This window comes from Mus caroli, unplaced genomic scaffold, assembly GCF_978045245.1.
Source record: "Mus caroli unplaced genomic scaffold, Mus_caroli_1 scaffold_3, whole genome shotgun sequence".
NCBI lineage: Eukaryota > Metazoa > Chordata > Mammalia > Rodentia > Muridae > Mus > Mus caroli.
The window spans coordinates 132,220,051-132,245,229 of NW_028227258.1; the positions used below are offsets into that span (position 1 = coordinate 132,220,051).

General features: G+C 40.5%; 1 protein-coding gene across 9 annotated transcripts in view; it reads left to right on the forward strand.

Annotated features, from left to right (window-relative positions):
• Nucleotides 1-25,179, forward strand: part of Mecom (MDS1 and EVI1 complex locus) — a 552,130-nt gene that overhangs the window by 474,177 nt on the left and 52,774 nt on the right. For 7 of the 9 annotated variants that reach the window (XM_085835986.1, XM_085835989.1, XM_085835984.1 and 4 more), the window contains exon 3: nt 19,753-19,887. In XM_085835986.1, the coding sequence (XP_085692112.1) occupies nt 19,753-19,887 (135 nt within the window). Of the gene's footprint in view, nt 1-16,172; nt 17,131-18,431; nt 18,586-19,752; nt 19,888-25,179 lie in introns of those variants that run through there. The other 2 variants (XM_085835991.1, XM_085835990.1) reach the window with 2 other exon arrangements.

The window sequence follows — 25,179 nt, forward strand, 5'->3', positions numbered from 1 at the left end:
GCCAGGATACAAATTAGTTCTTGCTTTGATTTTGACCAAGCCTTGGCAGCGCCAGCATACTTATTGGCCGACATTTAATTAATAGAGCATAGACTTCCCTCATGTCTCATGAGTCCATTTTGGTTTTGAAAAGCCTTTAGAGGTATTGCTTTGTTGATTTAATGTATATGATTTTAAGCTGAGGTTTGGGGTTCATCCTAAGGTTCCCTGAAGTCAGTGGTTGACTTGGTGTGGCCAGAAAGGACAGCTTTCAATGATCAGGAAGACAACATATTTGGCACTTTAGCCAGCCAGCCTGTCAGGTTGCTATGTCTGATGTAGCATACACTTGGGGTAAACAGTACAAAGTACAGTGAGATAGATCTGAGCAGGGCACAATAAGGTCATGCCAATACATGGGAGTTGCGAGGTAGAAGCAGAGAGATCAGGTATGTAAGGCAAGCCATGAGTTCTTAGGGAGTTCAAGAACATTATAGACTATAGGAGCCCCTGTTTCAAAACCAAAACCCAGATGAACAAAGACATAATATGACTTAGGGCAACACTTACTTAGTCTTGTTGTATTAAACCTATCCAGGTTAAACAAGATAATAAGTACCTGAGCGCGTGCCCATGAATTACTAAATCAAATTGTATATTCCTTCTGGACATAAAGAAAGACTTATTAAACAATTGATTTGTCACTCCTGCTATTTCCTGCCTTCTCTTTCTTCTGCTGTCTCTCTAGCTGTCTCTTCCATTACCTGGTATCACTGACTCTGCTCCCATTGCACTGTTGTCAGTGAAGTTTCTAAGATGAGAATTTGGCAAGGATTATGTCTGATTTCCTTCTGGGATAAGCAAGTAAGTTGGTGAAATGAACAAGACCAACTTAGGTTACAAATAAAATATTCAATTACTTTCTAAGAAAAACAAGCAGAGGGAATTTGCTTCTGTTTCTGCTCTTAGTCACATAATGTTAAAGGAGTTAAATGCATCGGTTGGCTGGGAGTGTTTCCTTAGACACACTTACACTGTTGTTTAGTCTCTGCTTTTGTTATTATTTCTGTTACAATGAAGTGAATGTAGCATACAGTGCAGTGCTTTGAGTAAATAAATTATATAGGAAGAACTACTGTCAGAAATCAATGTTTTCTGCTTGTTAACAACTCATCTTGACTGTATGAATCAGTATGTTAGTAATGTTTAGATAAAAATTTGACTTCCTTATATACCTTATGTGTTCTCCCAGTTGTCTTTTGAAAATACTTTAACTAATGCTGAGTGTTTCTGAAGGACAGGGCACAAAACATTTGATAACTTAGTATCCATCAGGAGACTGAGTATACTTAGAACATGCACATTAATGTATATATACCTATGTATACTGCTGCACTTTGAGGCTGATCTGACATACACAGGAAACAACACCATGATGGGATTTATCAAAACAGTTAAACCCAGAAGACACTTAGAGTCTCCTCTCCAGAGTTCAGAGTGAGATGAGGGCTGACTGTGGCCCTGAGGCCTCCCCTGACATGCAGGCCTTTGCCTATCTCTTCTGTCCTAAGGTCTATAGATCTTACAGATCAAGGCACATCTTAGTAACACACAGTCTTGTGCTGTCTGCCACTCCTTCACTGCTAAAACTTATCACATGGGGCTTACCAATGGCGGCAATAGTCTAGTCATTGTGTGATTCCCTGTGGCTTCTCAACCTTCTCCTGAGACTAGTTCTATCATTTTCAGCCTGTAAGTTGAGACCAAATGGTGGAGAGAGTGATGTGGGTGTTGGGGAAATGTCCCAGCATTACTCCAAAGCCCACGAGCCCATGAGCCCACGTAAAGCTGTGTCCATGCAAATTTCTTTCCAGGATCATGTGCAGTTGGACATTATTAGAAAAAGGCCTTTGAAGAGTTAAGACCATTGAACTTGTAGTTTGCCTCTGACAATGCTGCACTCAAATCTATGTTATCTACTTATAGAGATAGCAGGTCCTTAGGACTCCACTTTGGTTAAGAAATGTTATTTGAGACAATTTATGTGCTCAAGCTTGTTGAGTTCAGTATGCTTGCTTGTAAATCAAGGGTTATAATCATCATATATATTTATTGTAAATGGGTGACTAGGTGAAACGATGTGCAGTAAGCCCTGGACATGACTTTGGTTGCTCTTCATGTTATTGTGACAATCCCTTTGGGAAATGATACATGCCAAGGAGATGCTTTGCTCTCATGGGCCAGCACAAGGTCATCCTCTTAGGGTTATGTTGCTTTTTGTTTCTGGCTTTGGAGATCTATTGGTAAAAAGTAATGCACAATGTTCCATGACTAACATCTTAGCCATTTTATATACAATGACAGAAATTAGTTCGAATTTGTAAACCAATTTATCTCTCCTTTACTCCATGACCTCACCCACTTGTCAAGCCCATCATCTACTCTGAGGATCCTGGAAATCTTATTATGCTTCTACTCTGAAGCTTTTGTTTTAGGTTTGGTTCTTTAAGACGGGGTTTCTCTATATAGCCCTGGCTGTCCTGGAACTTACTTTGTAGACCAGGCTGGCCTCAAACTCTGAGATGTCCTTGCCTCTGCCTCCAGAGTGCTGGGATTAAAGGTATATAATCCCACTGCCCAATCCACTCTGAAATGTATGATCACTGTTATTTTTTTTTTAATCCTAAGTAGTCTAAATGCCAACTGGTGTTAGAAGCCTTTCATTATTTTGTCTTATCAAGTCATGTCCCCTGATGCCAGACCACCCCAGGATATTCTTGTGAGTCTATTAACTGATGACTTGGGAGTAGAGCCAGGGAAACAAATGTGGCTAGATGACTAGATGTGAACTCTTCTTTGACGCTAGAGCAGGGAATTGATCAAGATTAGACTGCTTCAGATCCAAGTTAAGACAAGTTCCTTAACTAGATGCATGCCTCCTTTGCTGTGTGCAAGGATGCTATGGCCCAGAGGCCATCACCAATCCCTTAGTGGTACTCTTCCCAGGAGTGGTAATGACACACTGATATTCTTCCCATAGGACAGTCAGGTGACTACAGGGTACAGCTTATAATGATGGCCAACACAATGGAGTTTCCTTCTAGACTCTGGAGTTCCTTGTAGGCAGGAACTTAAAGGCTCAGTTATTGGCATCTATTCAGTGCCAAATTATTCATCAAGATGCTGCAGATTCCTCCTAAATACTTGTGGAGCAAAGCAAACTAAGCTGGCTTACAGATTGAATCCATGATGTGATCTTATGTAACATAATGGCATCTAAAACATCATGTTTACACATTCAGGGTTCAGCACCCTCTCCAGATCTTCTGGATTCCGTGTAGCCATCTCTCTTTCCTGGTATACATCTTACAGTCTGAAATATATCTTTGAGTAGCCAACATTGCAGATTGACCAAATGGATAGTTCAAATTGATTTTCTGTTGAAGGTTTGTTCTTTTAAAGACTGTATCAATTCTGGCAGAATTATGAAAATGCCTATGATTAAATTGGCATTGTGGCACACATCTCTAAACCCAGCACTTGGAAACTTTAAGCAGGAAGGTCTTGAGTGCAAGGTCATCCTCATTTATATAGCTAGTTTGGGGCTAGCCAATGCTACATGTATTTTCTCTGCACAAGACAAAAAAGATTACTGTTTTTCTTATATCTCATTTTCCTTATTTAGAAAATTTACTTCTTAGAAGATACTTTTTTTTTTCTCCTCTTGTCAGGATAAGGATCCCTGACTTCACTAGCAGCCATTATGGTGGATCTCCAGTCTATCTCCTTTCCATTATTTGATACTGGCTTAGTTTATTTCCATTTGAAAACAAAAAACAAACAAACAAACAAACCAACCAACCAGGGCTGGAGAGATGGCTCAGTGATTAAGAGTACTGACTGCTCTTCCAGAGATCTTGGGTTCAGTGCCCAGCAACCACATGGTGGCTCACAACCATCTGTAATGGGATCTGATGCCCTCTTCTGGTGTGTCTGATGAGAGCGACAGCATCCTCACATATATTAAATAAATCTTTTTTTTAAAAGCCAAAATTAGAAAAACAAAAACAAAAACAAAAACAAAAAACAACTGCTTTGGTGACCAGCAAATAAATTAGGAAGAAAAACAGCTTCTCTCTCCTGGTAAAGGGATTCACACATAAAATAATGAACAGAACACAGAGGGTATTTGTGAAGATAGTTATTCTGTTCTCAAGGTAGCATCCTATTATAATGGACATGCAGTAGGTCCCCACCTGCTAGCCGCTGAAGTGAGGGAGGCCTGTGTATAGATCACCTTCTATAATCCTCTCAATAGCAGTATATCACACACTCGCTCTTATGCTAATTTATCTTCATTTTACAGAGGAAGAAACCAACAAAGCCAACAGGATGTCTTTTTACACAAGCTCTTCACCTAGCACACCATGAAGCTTATAACTGTGGCAAGGGCCTTTTGGATTCTGTGGTTTCAGTCTCTTGTATTAAGTTTCCTCCATTATAGACTCTCTTATGGATCAGGCAATATATTAAGCATCCTATAAAGCTAATCTCCTTTGCTTAATTCTAGGAACCTCTTGTGATGTAGGTGCATTAACTCCAGTTTTAGAGGTAGCAAGAAGGAGGCTCAAAACCCAGTTCTCTCAAAACTACCTAAGTAGAAGCAGACTGGGAAGGCTCTGTCATGAGAAGGATGCAGCCTAGCAGGACTGGGCAAAAGGCTGATTTGCCATGAGCCCAAGGTTTCCAGCCTTCCAGAGAGGACGCTTGCAGTCTTCAGAACTCCAGGAAAAAGATCTTTTTACCTTTGTGACAGCTTAACACATTCAGTCCGTTTCTTTCTTGTTACAGGCCAAAGGAGGCAGGAAATTTGCTAAAACAAACACTGTTGTAATTCCATCAAGGTATACATCTAGGTATACATAGGGATAGATATCCTGTGCCAATAGTATTTCCTGAATCATACCAAAAAAAAAAAAAAAATCAGAAAAACATAAAAACAAAACAAAACAAAAACAAAACAAAACAAAACAAAACAACCCTGGAGGTGGAAAAGAATCAGAAAAGAGCTGATTTTCTTTCCAGTGTTCAATGGATACACTCTTTGGTGATTCATTTCTTGAGAAACCCATGTTCTGCTTAGATAAGTACAACTGTCTTTAACTACTCTCTCTCTTTTCCTCTCCCCTCCCCTCTTCCTTTCCCTCCCTTGACCTGATGCACATTTTACATCTTTATTAAAACCTTTTTTTCTGGTGCTAGAGGGGTGTCTCAGCATTTAACAATGCCTATTATTTGTGCAGAGGACCCAAGCTCAGTTCTCAGCACTGAAACTCACATGACAGCTCCCAACTACCTGCAAGCCCAAGAAGATCCTGTCCATTCCTCTGATATCTTCAGGGTCACTTATGCAGACGGCACACATACATACATTCATACACATAAAAGAATAAAATAAAATTCAAAGCTAGATTCCCAGTCTGCTACATAAAAATATAGTTTTAGCCCTAATTATTACACTTGTCATTATTATTCAATATTTTTCAAAATTGAATCCAAATGCAAATACTTTCTATCTTTCTGAGACATTAGTCTGCGCAAGGAACAAATCTCTTTTCTTCTCTCCATTTCCATTTCCAGTTCATAATAGTTACATTTTACTAAATGGAATATGCCCTTGTTGTCACCCACTGTCTTTGACAAAATACATTATAGAAAATATTTACTTTATGGACATATCCCAGCATTCAGTGCCAAGGAGATAAGAGCAGAAAATGAGTACCATTTCTGAAAAGACAACAACAGTGTAGTTTTAAGTCACATGACCGAGGTACCTAGTGATTTACTAAGGTTTGGTTCATTAACAGCAGACTCCACTGGCTCTGGTAGGAAGGAGGCAGTGAGCAGCAGAGCAAAACGCAGTCAGAGATGATACAGCTTGGCTCAAGTGTTTGAGTATAAATTTGAAAATCAGAAGTCACTGGAATTGTACCATTCTAGGCTCCTGGTCTGAGGTTGCCCATGTCATGGCAGAGAAGTAGTCCCATGTCACATGAACAGAGATTCATGTAACGTGGAGTATCTGAATTTATGTGTCTACATGAAGACCCCAAGGCTTTCCCTTCTCGGATGGTAGGATACTAAATGGGCAAACCTGGGAATTTTTTGTTCTAGTCAAAATTTATAAACAGAATACAAATAACTTCAGTGCTCTTCCTGGTAAAACTGACCAGTATTTAATTCTGAAGCTTACAGTATCATAGGCTACACAGTAGGGGTTTATCTGAAGCCGGATAGGACACACTTTACAGAAAGAGCTTTTGAGGTCTGTGTTTTTAGAACAACATTAGGATTTTGCTGATAGTTTAAAGACTACTGTGATAGGTTGGCCTTGAGCTGTATGTATCATAAAATATGCTCACACATTTAGTGGATTATAAGCTATACTTCTCTGCCTCTGCAGAGATTTTATTTAGCATGCCTGGCTGCAGTCACAGAGATGATAAAATGGAATTTTAGGATTATCAATATAGAATGAACACAAATATTTTGTTAGATCATAGATAAGAATTTAACCCCTAACTGAGTCTTAGCTGTTTAACAGGTGTAAATGGTGGAACAATTCCCCTATAGCCCCTGTCCCGTGTCACCTCTAAGCTGCTACATGTCTAAGGCTAGTCTCTGAAGCCTCACGTTCTCTTCTACCTTCCATGAACTGAGATGACAGGCACCCTACCAGCATCCACCTCCTCTTGCTTTAGTGTATGCCTCTACCCAGAGTTCAGCATTTCCAATAGACTGTAAGTTTATCACGGCATAAGTTAATTGTGGCAGTTGGTGCTCTGTGTAGAGATGATTGTATGGATGCTGCAGGGAACTTCTGCTCCTCAGTGAGTAGAGTTGATTCATCTGGAACCGTGTTAGTTCCTCCAGGTGTGTGGTTTATCTACAGATAAGATTCCTGTAACTTTGTATGCCGTCTGATTTAATGTCCACTTAGTCCAGTGACTAGATGGCTCTAAGCAGGCCCAACACATGACTCCAATGTCAAAAACTCAGTAGGAGGAATTCTTCATGTTTAATTCAGGCATCTGTAGCTGGAGAGTGTCCCGAAGCTTTTCTTTCTCCTAGGGAAATATACATCTAGATAAGGCCCAATCCTATTAAGGAAAGCTAAATGACAAGAAGCACCATGTGAAACCACGCTCATGGTAAAAGTTACATTTCAGAAAGACTTTTAATGGAAAATGAGAGGAACGAGTTATTTAATTGTGAGATGAGATTTTATACATTCTTTCAGAAAGTTCTCATACCATATACTCAACTACAATTTGTTTTAACAGTTTACAGGTAAAGGATCAATTGGCCAGAATTTACTGATGGTAATTCCTTTGTGAAAGACCTTCTGGATGTTTCTAGAATAAAGATGGAAGGTTTTGGGTTTTTTGGGTTTTTTTTGGTTTTTTTGTTTTTGTTTTTTGCCTTCTTTATCTATGACTCTTTTTGGTCAAGAGTAGAGTCAGTAAATAGAGTATACATAGAAATGTTTATGCTTTTTTTGGAAACAGATACAAAATAAGTTGTTTGTAAGACCTGGCCCCTACCCTAGGTGTTTCAGTGGAAAGAGAAAGAGGGTTTGTGTATGTTTAAACACCTTCCATGATGCCTAGTAAGATCAGACATATTTTACCTAAAAGACGTACATTTTTAATTTTCACAAAGTATTTACGACATAATTTTCACTGGGATGCTTCAAGAAGCAGATATATTGATGTCAATTAGCCCCAGGATGTCTGTTATTAAGGACTGCCTGTGAATAATCCTCCAGTCAGGATGTGCTGTTGTGCAGCATGTTTCTTGCCATAGAATAGGTTACAAGCAGCTTAGAAGATGTTGAGTGAGCATGACAAACAAAGCCAACACTTCATCGCCTCAATCTATGGCTCTAGTCACTGAGTGACTGGGCCATCAGAGGCAAGAGAAGGAGCCATAGGAACCCAGTTAAAGGGTCAAGAGCATGCACTTGTGTGCTCATTTCTCTGCTATAGATCGGTATAGGAGGAAACTAAGGGAAAGGACCTGGAAGCTGAGCTTGACGTCAAGTTGTAGAGGACACTGAATTTTGGATCAGTTTTTTTTTTTTTCCCAATAAAGTAGGATCTAGTGTAATTTTTATTTAGTTTAGTTTAGTTTAGTTTGAAAAGTGTGGCTTTTTTGTTTACTTATCGATTTTTGCTTTTTTGGTTTTGGTAAAGTGGTACATTATTACAGCCTTGTTATTTCAGAGAGATGAGTTGTCACTGTTAAAAAATGCCATAGAAACTTGTAATGATAAGAATTTCCACTAGGACCATTCACATGGGGAAGGAGGAGGGAGGGAGCCAATCAACTCGAACAGGTTAACAAAGCCAATGCCTGGCCACTTGGGGAAAGGGAGAAGGGAAAATTTAAAATAAGTTGCAGCAAAATCTAAACTGAGCCCAGGGAAAAGGCTGACACAGAAATGAATTTGGGGGAGAAAGTAGCAAAATGGCCAGGATTCTACAATAAAACAACAACAATGGAAGACATGTTTGTGGCTGAGTCCACAAACAATGAGCTATGTATCAATATGTATCAACTGATTCCTCTGGGTTGGGGGAGGGGGTCAGGGCGGGGCAGAGGCAGCATCAACCAGCCAGTATCAACCAGCCAAGGATGGTGTTCCTTCAAATGTGTCCTCATGTTTTATCATAATTACTCTCACAAAGACATACAAGTTTAGTGTAGTTTACTGTGAAAAGACACCAATTGAAGGTAGCAGTGTGAGTGGCTCCATCTTCTAAATCATGGTGCTTCTTAAGGGCAAACCTGCTACTGGAGCTGGCTTTAATCCAGGAGTGAAGCCCAGTGAAGGAGAAAGGCTTTGGACCCAGCTGATACCAATCAGTAGGCAAAAAGGAAGAAGTAGGGGGTGGGGGAGAGGTAGATAAGATTTAACCTGAGGTCACCAAGGTAAAGTGAATTCCAGGCAGAGTGACAATAATTACATCAGCACTATCAACAATGGTAGTCACTTTGTATTGACCAAATGCTGTGTTCCATGCAAGATTCTACGACTTACGTTTAGTGCTTCATTTGATTCCCTCACACTGGGATAGGCATTTCAATGACAAGGTCCTGCAGAAGGTTGGGCAGTAGAGTCTGGACAATATAAAACAAAGAAATGAGTCAAGGGTGTGCTGAAACTGAAGATCTGTGACCCGATCATTACAGTCATTCAGATGGATGGTCCCAGGCATCCTAAACACGAGTTCAGGCTCACTGAGACCAAGCACGCATCTGGTCAGCAAATATCTCTTTAGTACTTGTTTCAGCTTAGACCCTAGGCAACAAGGGGTAAATTATACCTAATTCTCATCTTTCTGGCATCTGAAGCTTACCAGAGGACATTGTAAGGCATGCCTTTTCTGACCTGAGGGGTGGGTGTGGTGTGTGGGCGGGCGTGCACGTGTGCGCGCTCCTGTTCGAGCATACCTCTTTAGGTCCCAGTTCACCTTTGTTTATAAGACTCTCTAGCTGATTAGCCTGATTAGCAGAGGACACAGTGGGTGGGAATGGAGAAGCTCAGCTGCATGCCAGACATGGACAGACATCTTCCAGGGAAGCATAGCGAGGGCGAGAGAGAGCGAGAGCAAGAGAGAGAGCGAGCGAGAGAAAGAGAGAGCGAGCGAGCGAGCGAGCGAGAGAGAGAGAGAGAGAGAGAGAGAGAGAGAGAGAGAGAGAGAGAGAGAGAGAGAGAGAGAGCGCGAGCGAGCGAGAGAGAGAGAGAGAGAAACAACAACAACAAAACCAAACAAACGAATTGTTAAAATTCTCCTCTTCCAAAGTCAAGATAAGAATTAGGGCAACTGACTTTGGAGCAGAACAAAGGATTAAAAAAGTACAGTCACACTTGCAGGCGGGACTAGCTTCCGTGTTGTGCATACGTGGGTGTTTACTTGAGTCTGGTATACAGACACAGTGCAACTTACTTATTTTGACCTGTTCCCACGGAGTCAGAGCACCTCACGCTTACATTACCCAATGGATTTTCCCAACACTCTCATTATGCTGATATTATGAAACTTGCATGGAAATCAACTCAAAGGTTAAGTGACTTACCCAAAGGTACACAAGAGGAGTGGAGGCGAGGCATGCATGCCTTCCAACTCGCTCTCTCCACAGATTAGGAGGCTGAAAGCACTTTTGAGTGAGTTTTTAAAACCCTGGGGAGGACTCCGACCCTGGAGTTATTGCACACTGTGCTAAACACTGTCTTGAAAAGGCTGAATTAATTAAAATGAATAAAATAATGAAAAAGAAAAAAGCAATTCGTACAGAGTTGAGGTGAGTTCCAAACACAATAACTGCCTTAGTTCTGCTCCAGTATAGACAGGAGAAAAGATTTGGCATTTTGAGAATGACCATGGTTAGTTTTCTCTAGAAACTGAAGATGGTTATAAAATGTCCTCAGTGGTAGAAAAGACGCCTTTTATCCTGTTGGCACAGGTGTACGTTGTGCGTTTTGTGACTCTTTGTTTCTTAGTCTTGTGAATATATATTGACTTGTCTCGTTTTTTCCTTTTGAATGTGTTCACATCGAAAGCATCAGACAGTCAGATAAGAGAAAAAGAATGCTATTTTGTGCTCCCCTCCCACTTTGCTGTGTTTTATTAAACTGCTTATTTATCATAAGGTGTTCACTGAAACTTTAAATGAAGCCTTTTTGTTGTGATACTTCAGCCACTCAGCATAATGGCTCGGGAAATAGATCAAAATAGCCAAGGAAAATATTTTAAATATGGCAGCTGTAGTTGGAGTTTGGGAAATAAATCTTTGAGAACAATAATTTATTCACTTGAGCTGTTGTTTCAGCAAAGTATTTCATCTTAGTTTCCGAATAGTTGCTATTCATTACTAAATATGTTTAAAAATCGAAGCAGAGAAATTGATTTCATTTTTTCCAGACATCCTAAAAAATACTCAGGTGTTAAAGTTGGGTGCTGTATTGGTAAAAGCAATCAGATGGGGATTGTGGCTATGTGGTTAATTAAAGGTACTAGGCACCTTCGGGGTAACTTTGCATCATAGACTTATGGAGGACTTCACACTGTAGGGACAACAACGTGGCTCTCCTTCCGAATGTGCACCGTGCTGTCCTACAAAGACATCAAGATGTGTAGGAAGTCAACCCTCCAGCAGTCCTGCCAAGCCAGACTGACCCCGGCAAATGAAAATAATCAAAAGTAATTAGAAGCGTGCTGGATGACTCCTCCGAGAGCCGAGCGGGAGAGTAAACACGCCCGAATCCTTGAGCCACTGCAAAGGCCCATGTCTGAGCTGTTAGGTGCCCTGACCTTGTCCACATAAAGATGTGATTTATGAAGTGCAGGGCACAGCAGCAGGGCTTCTGTCTTCTCCTGGAGAACCAAATTACTGAGGCGGAGATTAACATGCTTTCAGTGGAGCCTGTTTCCAGACCAGGGGAAATTTTTTATTTACCTTTTTTTTTTTAACCTTTAATTTCCTTTCTGTCTGTCTGTCTTTTCTTTTCTTTTCTCTTCTTTTCTTTTCTCTTCTTTCCCTTTCTTTTCTTTCTTCCTTTCTGTAGCACCGTATTGGTCAACTTAAGAAAAGGAAAAATAAATAAATACAAAGGAAGAAAGACAGAGTCCCTCAGAAATGACCCAGGATCTCTCTGGAGAGCCACGCTGACAGGATGCTCTCCGGGTGCAGTCCCTTTGTGCCTATAGCTTGGTGTTTGGCTGGGCAGACTGCAAGTCGGCCTACCAGTATCCCAGAATTCAAGTTCAAGTTTGTGACATACTTCCCTGATAAAGCAGCATAAATAATTAAAGTCAAATGGAACATTCGTCACATTGGCTCCCTTGGCTTTCTGATCTAGTTTCTGCACCTGTGCATTGAATTTTATTCAAATCTCATGGAACAAAAAGATTTAAAAGATCTGATAGGTGGTAAGAATTTGGAGGAGTCGGAGGGAAGGAAAATGGGGTAGCATTTGTAGAGGAATCAGCGGCACATCTCTTGAGTCCCAAAGACATACTGAAATTTTCTTACCTGTGTCTCACTTAAGCTTAGGTGAAAGTCTGACCACTTCCCACATTGCCACTGTGCCGTGGAGAGAAAGCATTGATTTTCTTTTTAAACACACATCAATATCTATACACAAAGCTAATTTAATTAGCAAGCAGTTATTGTTCAGCCAAATGTCAATTTCTCAAATTATTTCATGCTTCCCAACTATATGAATTGTATGAAGCAGGATTTCACACATGGGCTGTAAAGGAGAGACTGCATATGAGATGCCCCCCCTCCCAAAAAAAAAAAAACCCATACATTTGCTTGGTGTTAGAAGAAAAAAAAAGTCAAGCTTGGAGTTCAATGGCTGCTTAGCCACCCCAAGAACCCAGAGCTGCAGAATTAAAAAGACTATACTTAGGCTGAGGTTATAAAGGGCCTTCCTCTATAAACTCAAAACATAATGTCAGGGCGAATGGGAACCTACTTTATTAACTTTATGGTATTGAAAACTGCCAGCAAGTTGTCTTGTTTTTAAATACCGTCCTCTGCAGAGTGTTACAGGGCCGTTTGTCCACAGGAAGCCATTAAAAGTGGACAGTGCAGTCATTTCATCTGGCTTTCTGTGGACTGCTTTTCTTTCTTTTAATGATGTGCTGGCATGTACCATGCCCATAGGGCCTCCATTAGCTGGACTCTTGCTTCTGGGACAACCCTGAAGTTTAAGGCTTAAAAGAGGCATCAGTTTACAGTCCTGTGGGAATCACTTGGATACTGGAGCACTAACTTATTACCGCTTTAACTAATATATTGACTTATTTTAAATAAACAGTTATACCATGAAGGCAGAACCCATGGCCTTATTGGAAATCTTTGGGCCTTTTAAAGATTCTGCAGTCCTTACAGCCTAGGGAGGAAGGGAAAGGATTGCAGAGGGTTTATACCCATTTCAAACCAGGAAGAAAACGCATTAACCCCTCCCACCCCAGCCTGGCCATCAACTAGTGTGACTCCTAGAAAATCTACCCACTCTGCTCAAACTGAGAATTTCCCAATGTTGTCTTCTTGGTAAACAACAATTAAGAGCAATAAAGAAAAGAAGCGTGCCATGGCTAATACTGAAAAGCATTTTAAAAGTATGATTATTTAAGAAAAAAAAATCTGATCGCTACTCTGTTCTATGCATTCTCAAAGCCATACATTGCTTAAAGCTGCCTCCTGCCTTCCACTACCCTGATAGTTAGGTCATCTTTCCTGATCCGGGCTTGCAAACTAAAGCTGGTTTGAGATTAAGGTAAAACCATTATTTTTTAATAGTCTATTGCAAGGGTGGTGCTAAGCTCTGCAGAACAGGAGTGTTCCTGATGACCGCGGAGCAGAAAGCAGCTTTGCAGTGGCTTAATTTGTAGCTGGTAACTACTGTAAACAGATTTCTCTAGAAATCCAAGGAGTAAAGGGAGTTGGTGGATTTGGCTCCTTGTATTTATTTATTGTTTTAGAAAGCTCCTAACTAGCGGGGAGCAAGCTTACAGGGAAGCAAAAGCACACTCCTTGCAAAACTCTGCCCTCTACCCTTGTTTGAGCCTGTTTTTCTTCTGATGGGGTAGATCTCCTAATGGGTTACTATTGGAGAGAGAACATGCCCGGGTTTTGGGGGCGGGGGGTAGAGGGCAGGGAGGAGCGCTCTATCACTTACTGTGAGATTGTGGGACTCTTTCTCTAAATTTCAAGTTATATTAAGACAAAGCAGGATGGCTGTCATCATGTGAAGTTCCTGCAAAAGAAGAGGGTGTTGGGAGGAGGTGAGGAGAGTGAGGATCAGGAAGCGGCGCTGTTAGACTTTCTTTGCCCAGATGCTTGTGATAATGCCATGTAATCTTTCCTACAGTTTATCTGTTGTATAAGAGTAAGAATCACAACACCAGTATTGATACTATTTAATAAGAGACAAATATTAAACTGATAGTGGTAATTTTAGAATGGATCCTCTCTGTCTTTAGACACATCTCTCAAGGTCTCAGGGAGGAAATTAAGGCTGTATTTGGAAACGGGAGTCTCAGAGGTAGGAGCATCCTCCACTCAGGCAGTTTCCCAGGGTCTGTGCCTGTGTGACCCGGAGGCTGCAATCAGGCTGTCAGATCCTGGTGGTAGGTAGTTGAGGCTGCAGGCACTGTACTTTATTTCGGGATACATCGCCACCTAACGGCCTCCAGCCGTGCCTACAAGAATACCATCTAGACCCGTCGCCCCGCCTCCCACACCAGAAGCTAATATAAGTGGGGAGAAAACAAAACAAAACAAAACAACAAAAACTCAAAGGTTTTTTTTTTTTCCCTGAAATGTGACAGGACCTGTCACTGATTTCCCAGGACCTTTGTGTCGCCACCAACCTTTCCTCCTTTTCTGTGAAGCTTTGGAAAAGGTCAGGCAGTGGGTGCTGCAAGGCCAGGGTGGGGTGGAGTAGGGGCTGGGAATGGTTTGGGGCACTGAGCACCCAGACCCCCTGTTCAAGCTGAAGTGTCTGAAGCACTCAGTTCCCCAGATTACTTGTATTTAATACACAATGCATCATAAAACAAATCTCTCATCCTGACAGGAAGAAAATAGAACAGCTCATAGCTCCAGCTATTCCAATTTATGGCTAAATTAAAAAAAAAAAAAAAAGTAAAAGAAAAAGAGCACTTCAACAATGGGCAAGTTGAGGAAGGGCCTAAGATCAATGCAGGGAAGCCCAGACTTCTCACGATTCTCAGGCAGGGCTCTACGGGAATATCTCAATGCTTAGGTTATTTACAAAGGATTTTTTCCCCCCTGTCTTACCTACCACTGCCTTGAGATTCCGCACCCCCCCCCCAAACAATGGCCATTATCTGAAATAACAGTTCAGTGTCATAGATAACAGGCCACCAAAATGAATTAGTCACCACCTCTAGTCATTTACTGTCCCCCGCTTCCTTATCTTCTGACACCATTTTTGTCATTTTGACATCGTTTTTCGATCAGCATTTTGGGGAAAATAAAGATCTACTGGATTTTCACATTAACTTGCCCTTGGAGAGAAAGAAATGTGGGTGGTACTGTGAGACCTGATTCATAGATAAAAGTTTAATGTCAGCACACATTCTAAGCCTGTGGGCAGGCTCCACCCCTCCCACGTACCTGTCCCTAGACCTAGGCATTTTACTAAATTTTCCATTGTTAAGTTGAGAATAAATTGGATCTGAGGGTTGGGGATTTAGCTCAGAGGCAGGTCTCTTGCCTAGTGGGGGTTGGGTGTGGGTGTCCTGGAGGTGTTTCTGTCTTCTCTTGGTGGGTAGGTGAGCTGTATCTTTCTATTTGCTTTTATAAATGGAGTTTTCTCATCAAAAGCATTTATTCTCAATTAAGCGGTGGGTTCAACAAATTTTTTCCAAATTTATCTACAAATAAACACTTGGATTCTTATATTTTGCAATCCATTATCCAAATTCTTTCACCCAATATCACCTCTGCATTGTATTGATAGAAAGTGCCCAAACTTATTATAAAGTTATCTAATGTATAAAATATGAATCACTAAAAGCAACCACTTGCATAACTTGACTCTGGGGGAGTCATGGCCTTTTGAATAACTTAGAAAATATTCTCAATCTACTACAATCTATTTGGGAGAGAGATATGAAAATAATGCTTTAGATTTTAAGATTTGTTCTTTGTGTGTGTGTGTGTGTGTGTGTGTGTGTGTGTGTGTGTGTAGGGGTATTTTAAAAATGTACACATTTCTGGGGACCTAACTATAAAAATGAAGGGAATAAATTTAAGTAGAAACTTAAATTACATTTTATTTTAAAATATGCTTAACTGAAAACTGGAAATGTCTGTTAGTTTTCACTCTTGAAGCTGCTGTCTTGAGACTTTTAATGCGAGCCAGTATCTCTTTATTCCAAGAGTTACCCTGGCCCTCTTCAGAGCTTCCAAACTACCAGCCTGCCTGGGGAGGCACCCTCACACCCCTGAAAGCAATTCTCCACCCTGTCCTTCCCATCCCCCATCCAACTCTAACACAGACTCTCTCTCTCTCTCTCTCTCTCTCTCTCTCTCTCTCTCTCTCTCTCTCTCTCTCTCTCTCACACACACACACACACACACACACACACACACACACACACACCCTTGTGCTCAGGACATCAAAACCAAAGAGATTTCCCTGGGGAAACAAATCCTGCCTGGAGAAATCTCCCCATTGGTTGTTTATCGGCAGAAATCTACATGTTTCTGGGGATGGTGCATCTATAATCAGTCTGTCCCTATAGGACTTGGGTCTTGGCGACCTTTTTGTGACCTCTCCCGCCAGAGGAGGCTGCTGTCACTTTAAAAATTTACTGAAAGAGGAGCCCCGTCGTCTGGCTTCCGACCACTCTGGAGATAGCTCCCTTTCTCCCTCGCCCCGGTTTCTTTCTGGATGGCCGAGCAGATCCCCTTTAAAGAGACAGTTCATGAAATAGAAACCCTGCGGCTGGGCGCGGAGTGGCTAAAGGGGACGAGCCGGTGAGGGTCTGGCCCCGAGAAGGCTCTGGGAGGACCTGGGGGGCCGTCCTGGCCTGGCAGGCCCCCTACCTTCGCACACTTTCCTCCTGCGGGTCTTGCCCCTGGAGCTGCGACAGAGGAGTGGGAGAAGTTTTAGTAGGTTTCAGATAACTTTCATTACACATCGGGCTGATAAGAGCAAGAGAAAGTGAGGAAAGAGGGAGGTAGTGAGACCAGAAGGAATAGCTGCGAGCTCATTTAGGAAGAGGGGAAAAACCCAAATACACCAAACCCGGCTCAATTCTGGTCTTAAAACACTGTTGGCGGACAATAAATCCGAAACGCGTGGTCCTGGCGATCAGCTCCCAGGGAACAACAAACTTATCAGACACCCATTTGGAAGTGGAGACACGAGGCTTTTATTTAAAAAAAATTTTTTTTTTCTTTTAAAATATCTCGAAATGTTAGCGGGTGTTCTTTGAAAAGATTTTCCAACTCGAGTACCTGGCTGCTGCTGATCTTATTTTTGTTTAATTCTGCTGTGATTGCTTTTGATTGCTGAGTTGAGGCCGTAGAAATCGGAAGGTAAGCGAACTCACTTTAAAAAGTCTTGGCTGTGGGCAGGGTGTCGCTGGGGACAGCGTCTGTGTCCAGGGTTTGCGCTGAGGTCCCCGTGCCCCCGGAGCGTCCCTGGTCGCTGGGACTCCGCCGCCTCGGGTGGGTCAGCCCGGCTGGCTGCCGCCTTCTCGGCTCTCGCGTCCTCCTTCCCCTCCCTCCTACGTTCAGTCGGTCAGGTTCGGGGACGCAGAAGGTGGGGTTGCCAAAAATCAGAATTCCTGGCACCAGCCAAGCGACTTTGGAAGTGGCTTTCGGTGGAGTCTCACCTTGCCAAGTAACAGCTTCACTGGCCAACAGCGTGTGTTGCCTTGAGAAAGTCACATTCGGACTTTTGGCTTACAGTCTGGGATTTTCCCCCCTTTTCGTTTGGGTATTTATTCTTTTTTTTGAAAGGGCCTTTCTCTCAAGTCCACCTAAAGAAATTATTATTGTTATTTTGAAGCTTAACAGCTTTTGAAAAGGCAGGACTGTGTTAGCGGGAGAAGATGCGCTGTTTATCTTACTCAGATTTCTGAGGTGATTGAGACATTTGGACACACATGAAGACGTGGTAGCAAATAACTTGGATAACTTGCCAGGAGTGGAGACAGTCAGGCAGCCTTGGGGCAGGAATATTGAGAGCAAGGAATCAGTATGGTGGTGAAACCTTTGAATAATCGTGTAACATTATGTTAAAAAAAAGAGAGAGACATTCTTTGGAAATGATTTTTTTTTTTTAATTAGCCTCCCTGTTGACAGTGGCAGCAGCAGGGATGTTAACACGAAATAAAATTACACCTATAATTTTATGTGCACAGTATGTAATCTTTAATTCCCTACCTCTGCTTGAAAGCTGAGCGGGGTAGAGGATTCCTGACTTTGAAATGAACGAGTTTTCCATGTCTTTCTGCAGCATATGATGAGACCAGGGAAGCATTTACGCAGCTTCACCAGTTTCCTTTATTAAATATTTCTTTTGTGTGTCAGTTGACATGCCTCCCCACCCCTTTTCTTCTTAGTCAAGAAAACAAACGATACACCCCAAATCAGAATAAATTCCCAAACAAAACAACAATCCCACCTAAAGAAGAGCAGCAGACTTTAAAATCTGTGCTAATTATTCACTCTGTGTCAGGGACCGGGAGAGATCTCAGGGCCATTTGCATTGCTCAGCCTTGAGAGCTGAGGGAACATCTTAGTGCTTGGAATTTTATAAGTAACGTATTTGTTAAAATGTGTCTTCCATAGAAAGGGTATTTAACTCTCTGTTAGTGTGGAGAGATGGAAGGAGGGGGAGGGAGCAATTATTGTCTTTCTCTTCCGTTATTGTTTTTCTTTTTAAAGTCCTGGGACGACTTACTGCCCTTTAAGGGCCTCATGGTCAAGGGCTTATTCATAGTGCTTTAGCCTGGAACGCTCAGAACCAAGTTCTTGAAGTTTATGGTGAGTTAATGACTTGAATCTGCAAGTGGATGGTTATTGGAGTTCTATGTAAGACTGCTTTCGGGCCATATAGCCAAGGGTTTCATGTTAACTTCCAGGCAGGGATAGCAGGAACAGAGTTCAAGGGTTATTTAAGTCATTAGTTTTTGTTGTAGAGTATGCTACTTCTCTGGAGCAGAAAGCGTCCTCCCAGTTTGCATGAACTGACTGACATAGCATTACCAGCCCCTAGTTCTCCACCATGGGCTCAATGACGCCATAGCTTTTAATATTAAGTCATTGAGTTAATGATTCAGAAAAGGCTTGATTTGAGAATATGCAACCTTAAAATTAAAAGCTTCCTGTCTCACTTTAGGTTTCCTAAGTGTCCTTAGTAATATTAACATCTAGAATGGGCCAAGCACAAGTTGTCTGTAATGATACAATGTTGTCTAAGGCAATACTGGCAGTATGTGAAGACATCTACCAATTTTGGACTTACCTGTAAACCACTTTGTTATTCTGTTTGCTGTATGTGGCATGAAAACATGTATTGGTGTCGGTTAACTAAGTCTTAGGTTATACTTTGCATGTATGTTCATATTTATATAAATTTCATTTGCTTTTCTTTATTTTGGTTAGAAGCATCTATGAGGCAGTTCTTTAGCTAAGAGCATAATTTTATGGTGAGGAAATACAAACTAATAAATGAAATTTAATAATAGTTATATGAAAGTTTTTAATCGAATTAAAATGACAAAAATATGTATAAACCTTTACCCAGTTATAGAAGAGACTATACAGAGCTACAGTATTGACAGTTGAATTATCTAAACCTAAATATTGAATGTTTAGTTTAGAAATATTATGTTCTACATGCTGCTCTATATGACTTTTCTGTAAAAACACAATGAATAAAATTAAGTTAATAAGTTTTTTCATGGATAATAAAGAAGCAGGCTTATTTTGAAACCAATTAATCAGTTTTTGTGCTGTTACGATTGCTTTATGTCTTTTGTAAATGCAGCACAACTTATGTCTCCTTTAATAATATGCGTGCTGCCTGACCTTTTTCTTGTAAAGATTCAAAGGAAGAATATGCATTTCAATGAAATATTTCCAAGGAACTGGCTACTTGCTGCAATGGACCGATATGGCAATTTATTGTTCTCTTCTTCTTCCTCCCAGATCTTAGATGAGTTTTGCAATGTGAAGTTCTGCATAGATGCCAGTCAACCAGATGTAGGAAGCTGGCTCAAGTACATCAGATTCGCTGGCTGCTATGATCAGCACAACCTTGTTGCATGCCAGATAAATGATCAGGTATGTTGTAAAGATTTTCTTGTCTTTCTTTGAGAGCACTAACGTATCAGGGAAGCCTGAAGAGTAAAAATAACAGGGAGCTGCAGCAGACCCATGTGGCCTGCTTGTTGATCACGGCAGAAGGTAACACACAAGTCCAAGATGCAGAAGGAAGACATATTCAGCTCTGCTTGTTTTCACTGATGTTTTCTTTGGGTGATTATTCATGTTGTCTTTGCATCTTTATAAATACTGCAGTTGTTGTATTGTGACCCTAAGTTCTTCTTTGATACTTACTGTTACATTTTTTTCTTTATCATCCAAATGGATACATTCATAGGATGTATAGAGCTAAGACAGTTTGAGAATTTGTACAGAATTTGTAAATGATATATGAATAGTTATAGTTTTATTTGAAATGGTAGATGTATATGTATGTTATTGGTGCTGACTTACTTGATTATACATTATAGAATGCATAATTATAATTAATTTTCTAAGTCAACATAATAAAATGAGATTTTTTTTTTTACTCTTTGAATAGTCAAAATACTTTTCCTTTATATAATGTATAAGTTTAAAGTTTTCACGATTGGAGAATTTTGTGACTTTATGGATGATCAAGCAGTGAGACTTTAAGAAAAGTTACTATGAAATACAAACCATAATATTATCATAAAACTAATTTTACACTTAATAAAATTTCGAGTCTTTGAACTTTGTTTGAGAGTACCTAGAGAATGGGAAGCTCATCCTGTTGATTTTCTTCTTACAAACATCACTGGGTTAAAATTCAATTGTATTACAGTCACCTAGTTCTTTTAACCACATGGTGACTTAAACATGTTTCTAAGACCATGTAGAAATGGTTGTTTGGCAGCCCACGACACCAGAAAAAGGAAAGTTTAAATTAGCTGGTTCCGAATGAAAGCTGTGTAGCATCAGGAGCCCAAGAGTCTCAGTCATCATTAGGAGATTGCTCTTTGGCATCTCACCAGCTCTCAGATAATTTTTACTGGCTAAACGAAACATGAGGTAGTAAGTTGTAAAATTATATTTAAATAGGAATCATTTAAATTGTCAGCATAATCAAAAATAATAAACTCATCAATTGAGTTTTTCCCTTTGCTGTAAGAGAACAAAGTGTTATTGACAAATGAAAATATTATTAAATTAGTTATTGATTTTGAACAGAACATATCCCAAGTCTGTCTTAGGAGTTATTGTCACCACCAGCAGCAAACATTTTTTGAGCACCTACTGTTTATAAGTATGGGAAATGGTTAGGTGTTATGAGGGGGTAAAATGTTTTTGCTTTGTTTTCTAGTAAAGAAAGTGTAGGACCTCAAAAGATACCTTTAAGATGAAATAATATAATTATATATTATGTATATATATATATACATATATATCCTAATGATTATTTGCTGTTCATATTTACTAAAAATGGATATATTTCAGTATTTATCTAAAACAATTGTATAGTCAGTGAAAAGATGGCTCAAGAAGGCTACTTGTAGCTAATACAAGGCCACATGTAACCAATTTTGAATTTGACTTTTATGTTTTATAATAAACTCTTTTGCAAAGCTTAATTGCATTGAAAAAAATCCCATGGTTCCTGACTATGTATGAATAAGGTTGCTCATTACAGTTGTCACTTGTAATTAGCTTGAGAGTACACATTGTATAGGCATTGTTTCCAAAGAAAATACATTAACCTTCTCTCAAGAACATCATGTTTACTTGTTTTAACTGAAGAAGTAGCAAAAGTAATTGAGAGAGACACAGAACACCGATATTAGATTCATATTTATCATTTCTTAGAACTATTCACTTTAAGCCTCTGTGGCACACAAGCCAAAATTAAGATGATAACAGAGTGAATGTACATCAAATAACACAATGATGAAACTGATATTTCATGGTCAAGTAGGCTCATCCATAAACAGGAGAGAAAGTCAAAGGTGAGAGACACACGTGTGTGGCAGGTATGGCTCTGTAGAATGTTATACTGGGCCCAGCTAACAGAACAAAGGGGGGACAAGCACCTTGATACTGTGCACGTGTAGATTATAAACTCCTTTACTAATAAGCTCATAAGCAGACCAGGAAGACAATTTAGATGGACATCTCTGGGCAGCTTTGACAAGTGATGTTAGACCAGGTACAATGAGACAGAGCTGACAACAGAGACTCTCCAGGTCTGTCGCTGCATATTCTTTTCCATGGTGGGGGCTGCCAAATGGTGAATAGACACAGTTCATCACATCATAAACACACTCATTTACTACCAAGACATCAAGAGACGCCCTGCACAGGGGACCGACTGCTCAGTGACATCAACCATTCCTGCACAGCACAAACCTGTAATATTCTAGACTAAGTCATAAAAATGGTCATTTTTGCTCTGATTCTTAGAAGGATTTTAAGTTTTTAAAAGAATTATGATAGCACAATTGGTAAATATTGTAGGCTCTTAAAGAATTGCAGGTAAACCTTTCAGCTCTGATCTAAGTCTGGTGCTCTATAGATGGCCCAGTAAACAAAAGTAATGGTTATCCTGAACAAATGAAGGGTGCGTATACTACATTCTATTTTAGTGGATATATATATTCAAACACTTTCTAATGTTTAAGTTAAAGTTTAATGGATTTAAATCAGCTTCACTCTTATATGGAAGGAGAAGATCCACAAAAGAAAATAAATATGCGTGCTACAATGCTGAGATTGAGAGTAGGAAACTGTCAAAACATGCGTCCTGGAGCAAACCCATGCTGGCCTTGTTTGATTGGTGGATTTTGTTTTTTGAGTAATGCTAATAATGAATGTAATCTGATTTGTGTCGTAAAATAGAAACAGGGACCACACAATTAACCATTTCCCACTACTTTCCCATAAGCACTTTATCCCAAGTGATTTTCCTTGGTTTAAACTTTTTAACAGATTCAGGTGTGTGTGTGTGTGTGTGTGTGTGTTTTACTTTCAGATATTTTCATACCAGAGTGAGCCTTAAAAAGATGGTGTCTTTTTTTTTTGACACTGTTGCCTAGAAAAGACTGAGGTTTTACGATTTTAGATGGCCTTTTATTTCACATTCTCAAAGTTATTGCTGTGATGTTTGAGAGGATGGAAATTCTGGGTGTGCTGGCATTGCTGCTAAAACATAATTTTTAAGTAGCTGTGAGCCTGACTGATGTTGTATTCTCCAACTGGAAGTACAGAGTTAACTGTAGTAATTTATCTTTATGAAGGAAGGCCACACCAAAGACACCAGGGGAGTGAGACCTCAATCACAGACAACCCATAGAGTACCACAACCATTCAAATATCCACGCGTCCTGACTCTTGGTGTCTAGATTGTTTCCCCACGTTCCTTAAAGTTTGTATTCAACAGCACATAGCTTCACTGCTGACACCCAGTATTGAGCTGGGGCATCTTCACAGTGACAGACAATGAGTGGACACATTAGAGAGCTTGGGTGGCTTACAGAAGCAGCAACTGGTTCTGAGCAGTAGGGTGGGGCAGCAGCAAAGGCAGGAGTTAAGTTGGATACTGGAAGTTGTCCCAACCTCAGTCCTCAAGGGGACCAAACACAGAAAGGACACCTGAAAGAGCTTTATCAATTATTCAGAGATTTTCTTTAACTCCAGGAGCTCCTCCCATCACCACATAGTTAAAGTCAAATAGTCCAGACATCTAATGATTTACTCAGGCTTTTAAAATTTCTTGTTATGATAATACCTTTCTCTTGAAGTCTTACATAGCTCCCCTTTACAAACCAGTTTGATTGGAAGAAGTAGCACATTTCTTTAGACTTGCTCTCATCTTACCTGTGCATCTCTCTCCATCCTTGATAAATCTCCTCTTAATCTTACCTTTCTATATTCTTTACCTAAAATCAAAGGCATGCCTACCTATAGGGTATCTATTGTCCACAAGCAATGCTTTTCTTATCATCGTTGAATATAGCCACAAGTTTTGTGTACTTTTTTTTAACCCTGAAGCATCTTTCTTTCTTTCTCCCCCCCGCCCCCGAAAACTCAGACTCTTTGAATTACCTTGAGAGGGCCCATTAATGCTCAGTTCACATAAATTGACCTTTCAGATGAAAACCAAGCCAGTCTTTCTATTATGGTGATCAGAATGACCTGGGCATATTCTGTAGGATGTTTTGTCTGTGTGTATGTGTGTGTGTGTGTGTGTGTGTGTGTGTGTGTGTGTGTATTAGGATTCTGCATCATGGAAAGGAACATAGTCATTTGAATCCTCTCCTGCCCTCACATGGTCCTCAAATGTAGGAAAGCTCTCAGGCAGCGCCAAGGTATTGTTAACCTTGTCATTTACGCAAAGTGATAAGTACTTTCATTTTTAAACTGGCTCCTGTCAGCTGGTATTTAGAACTAGAGAAGTCTACTGTTGCCTCTCAATCAAAAGAAACACGTTGATAAGAGATTACCCAATGCCTGTTGTCCATTCTGAAGCAACGAGATATAGAAGAATGTGTGCCCCACAAAGAATACGAAGGCAGAATTCACTTAGGCGATCCTGCCAGCTCCCTGGTGGTTAATGAATGGCAGCAAGACTCTGCAGTGTTTTCAGTTGGAATGGGCATTGTTCTCATTTGTGCTTTACCTTATAAACTTTTAACTGCTTCCAGGACGATCATGGTTGATTTGGCACACCCGCTTCCACTCTGCTCAGGCTCATATGAGTGATGCTATCGGACTGCCTGACACTAGAACAGTGTTGTTATTGCAAGCTTATTATGGGCTCAATTATTAACTTATTTTCTTTGGCCTTTTACTGAGGAGGGGAAAATCCACTTTCCTTCAACATTCACTTAATATACACGGTGCAAAAACAATGAGGCCAACAGCTCCGAGTGTAGAGAACAGCGAGCTCCCTTGGCTCCCCCCACTTTGTAGAATATGTTTGCCTCCACTGTCAGGTAATTTGTTAATTTCTCCTCCACTACAAGGATTTCTGTCCACGTTCTCTATGCTTTCTTTTGATGTTAAAGTTGTTATTGGCTTTGGGCATTTGCTTTGCTTTGCTTTTAAGTCAAATCCTACTTTTATACCAAAGTTGTACTCTGCTGTTTTAAGATGAATGCCAGCTGGCAGTACCCAGGGACCAGCTTTGAGTGCAGCGTGCAAGCTGACCCTGGGGGATGCTATCTGCCTGATAAGTTGCTTCCTTTACCCTAAGATGAAACTGCCTCGGACATAGTTTGCTGTTTGATATTTGCATGAGGAAAACAGTCCCACCTCCCTTCCTGTATATAATGCTCAGACCATGATGATGACACA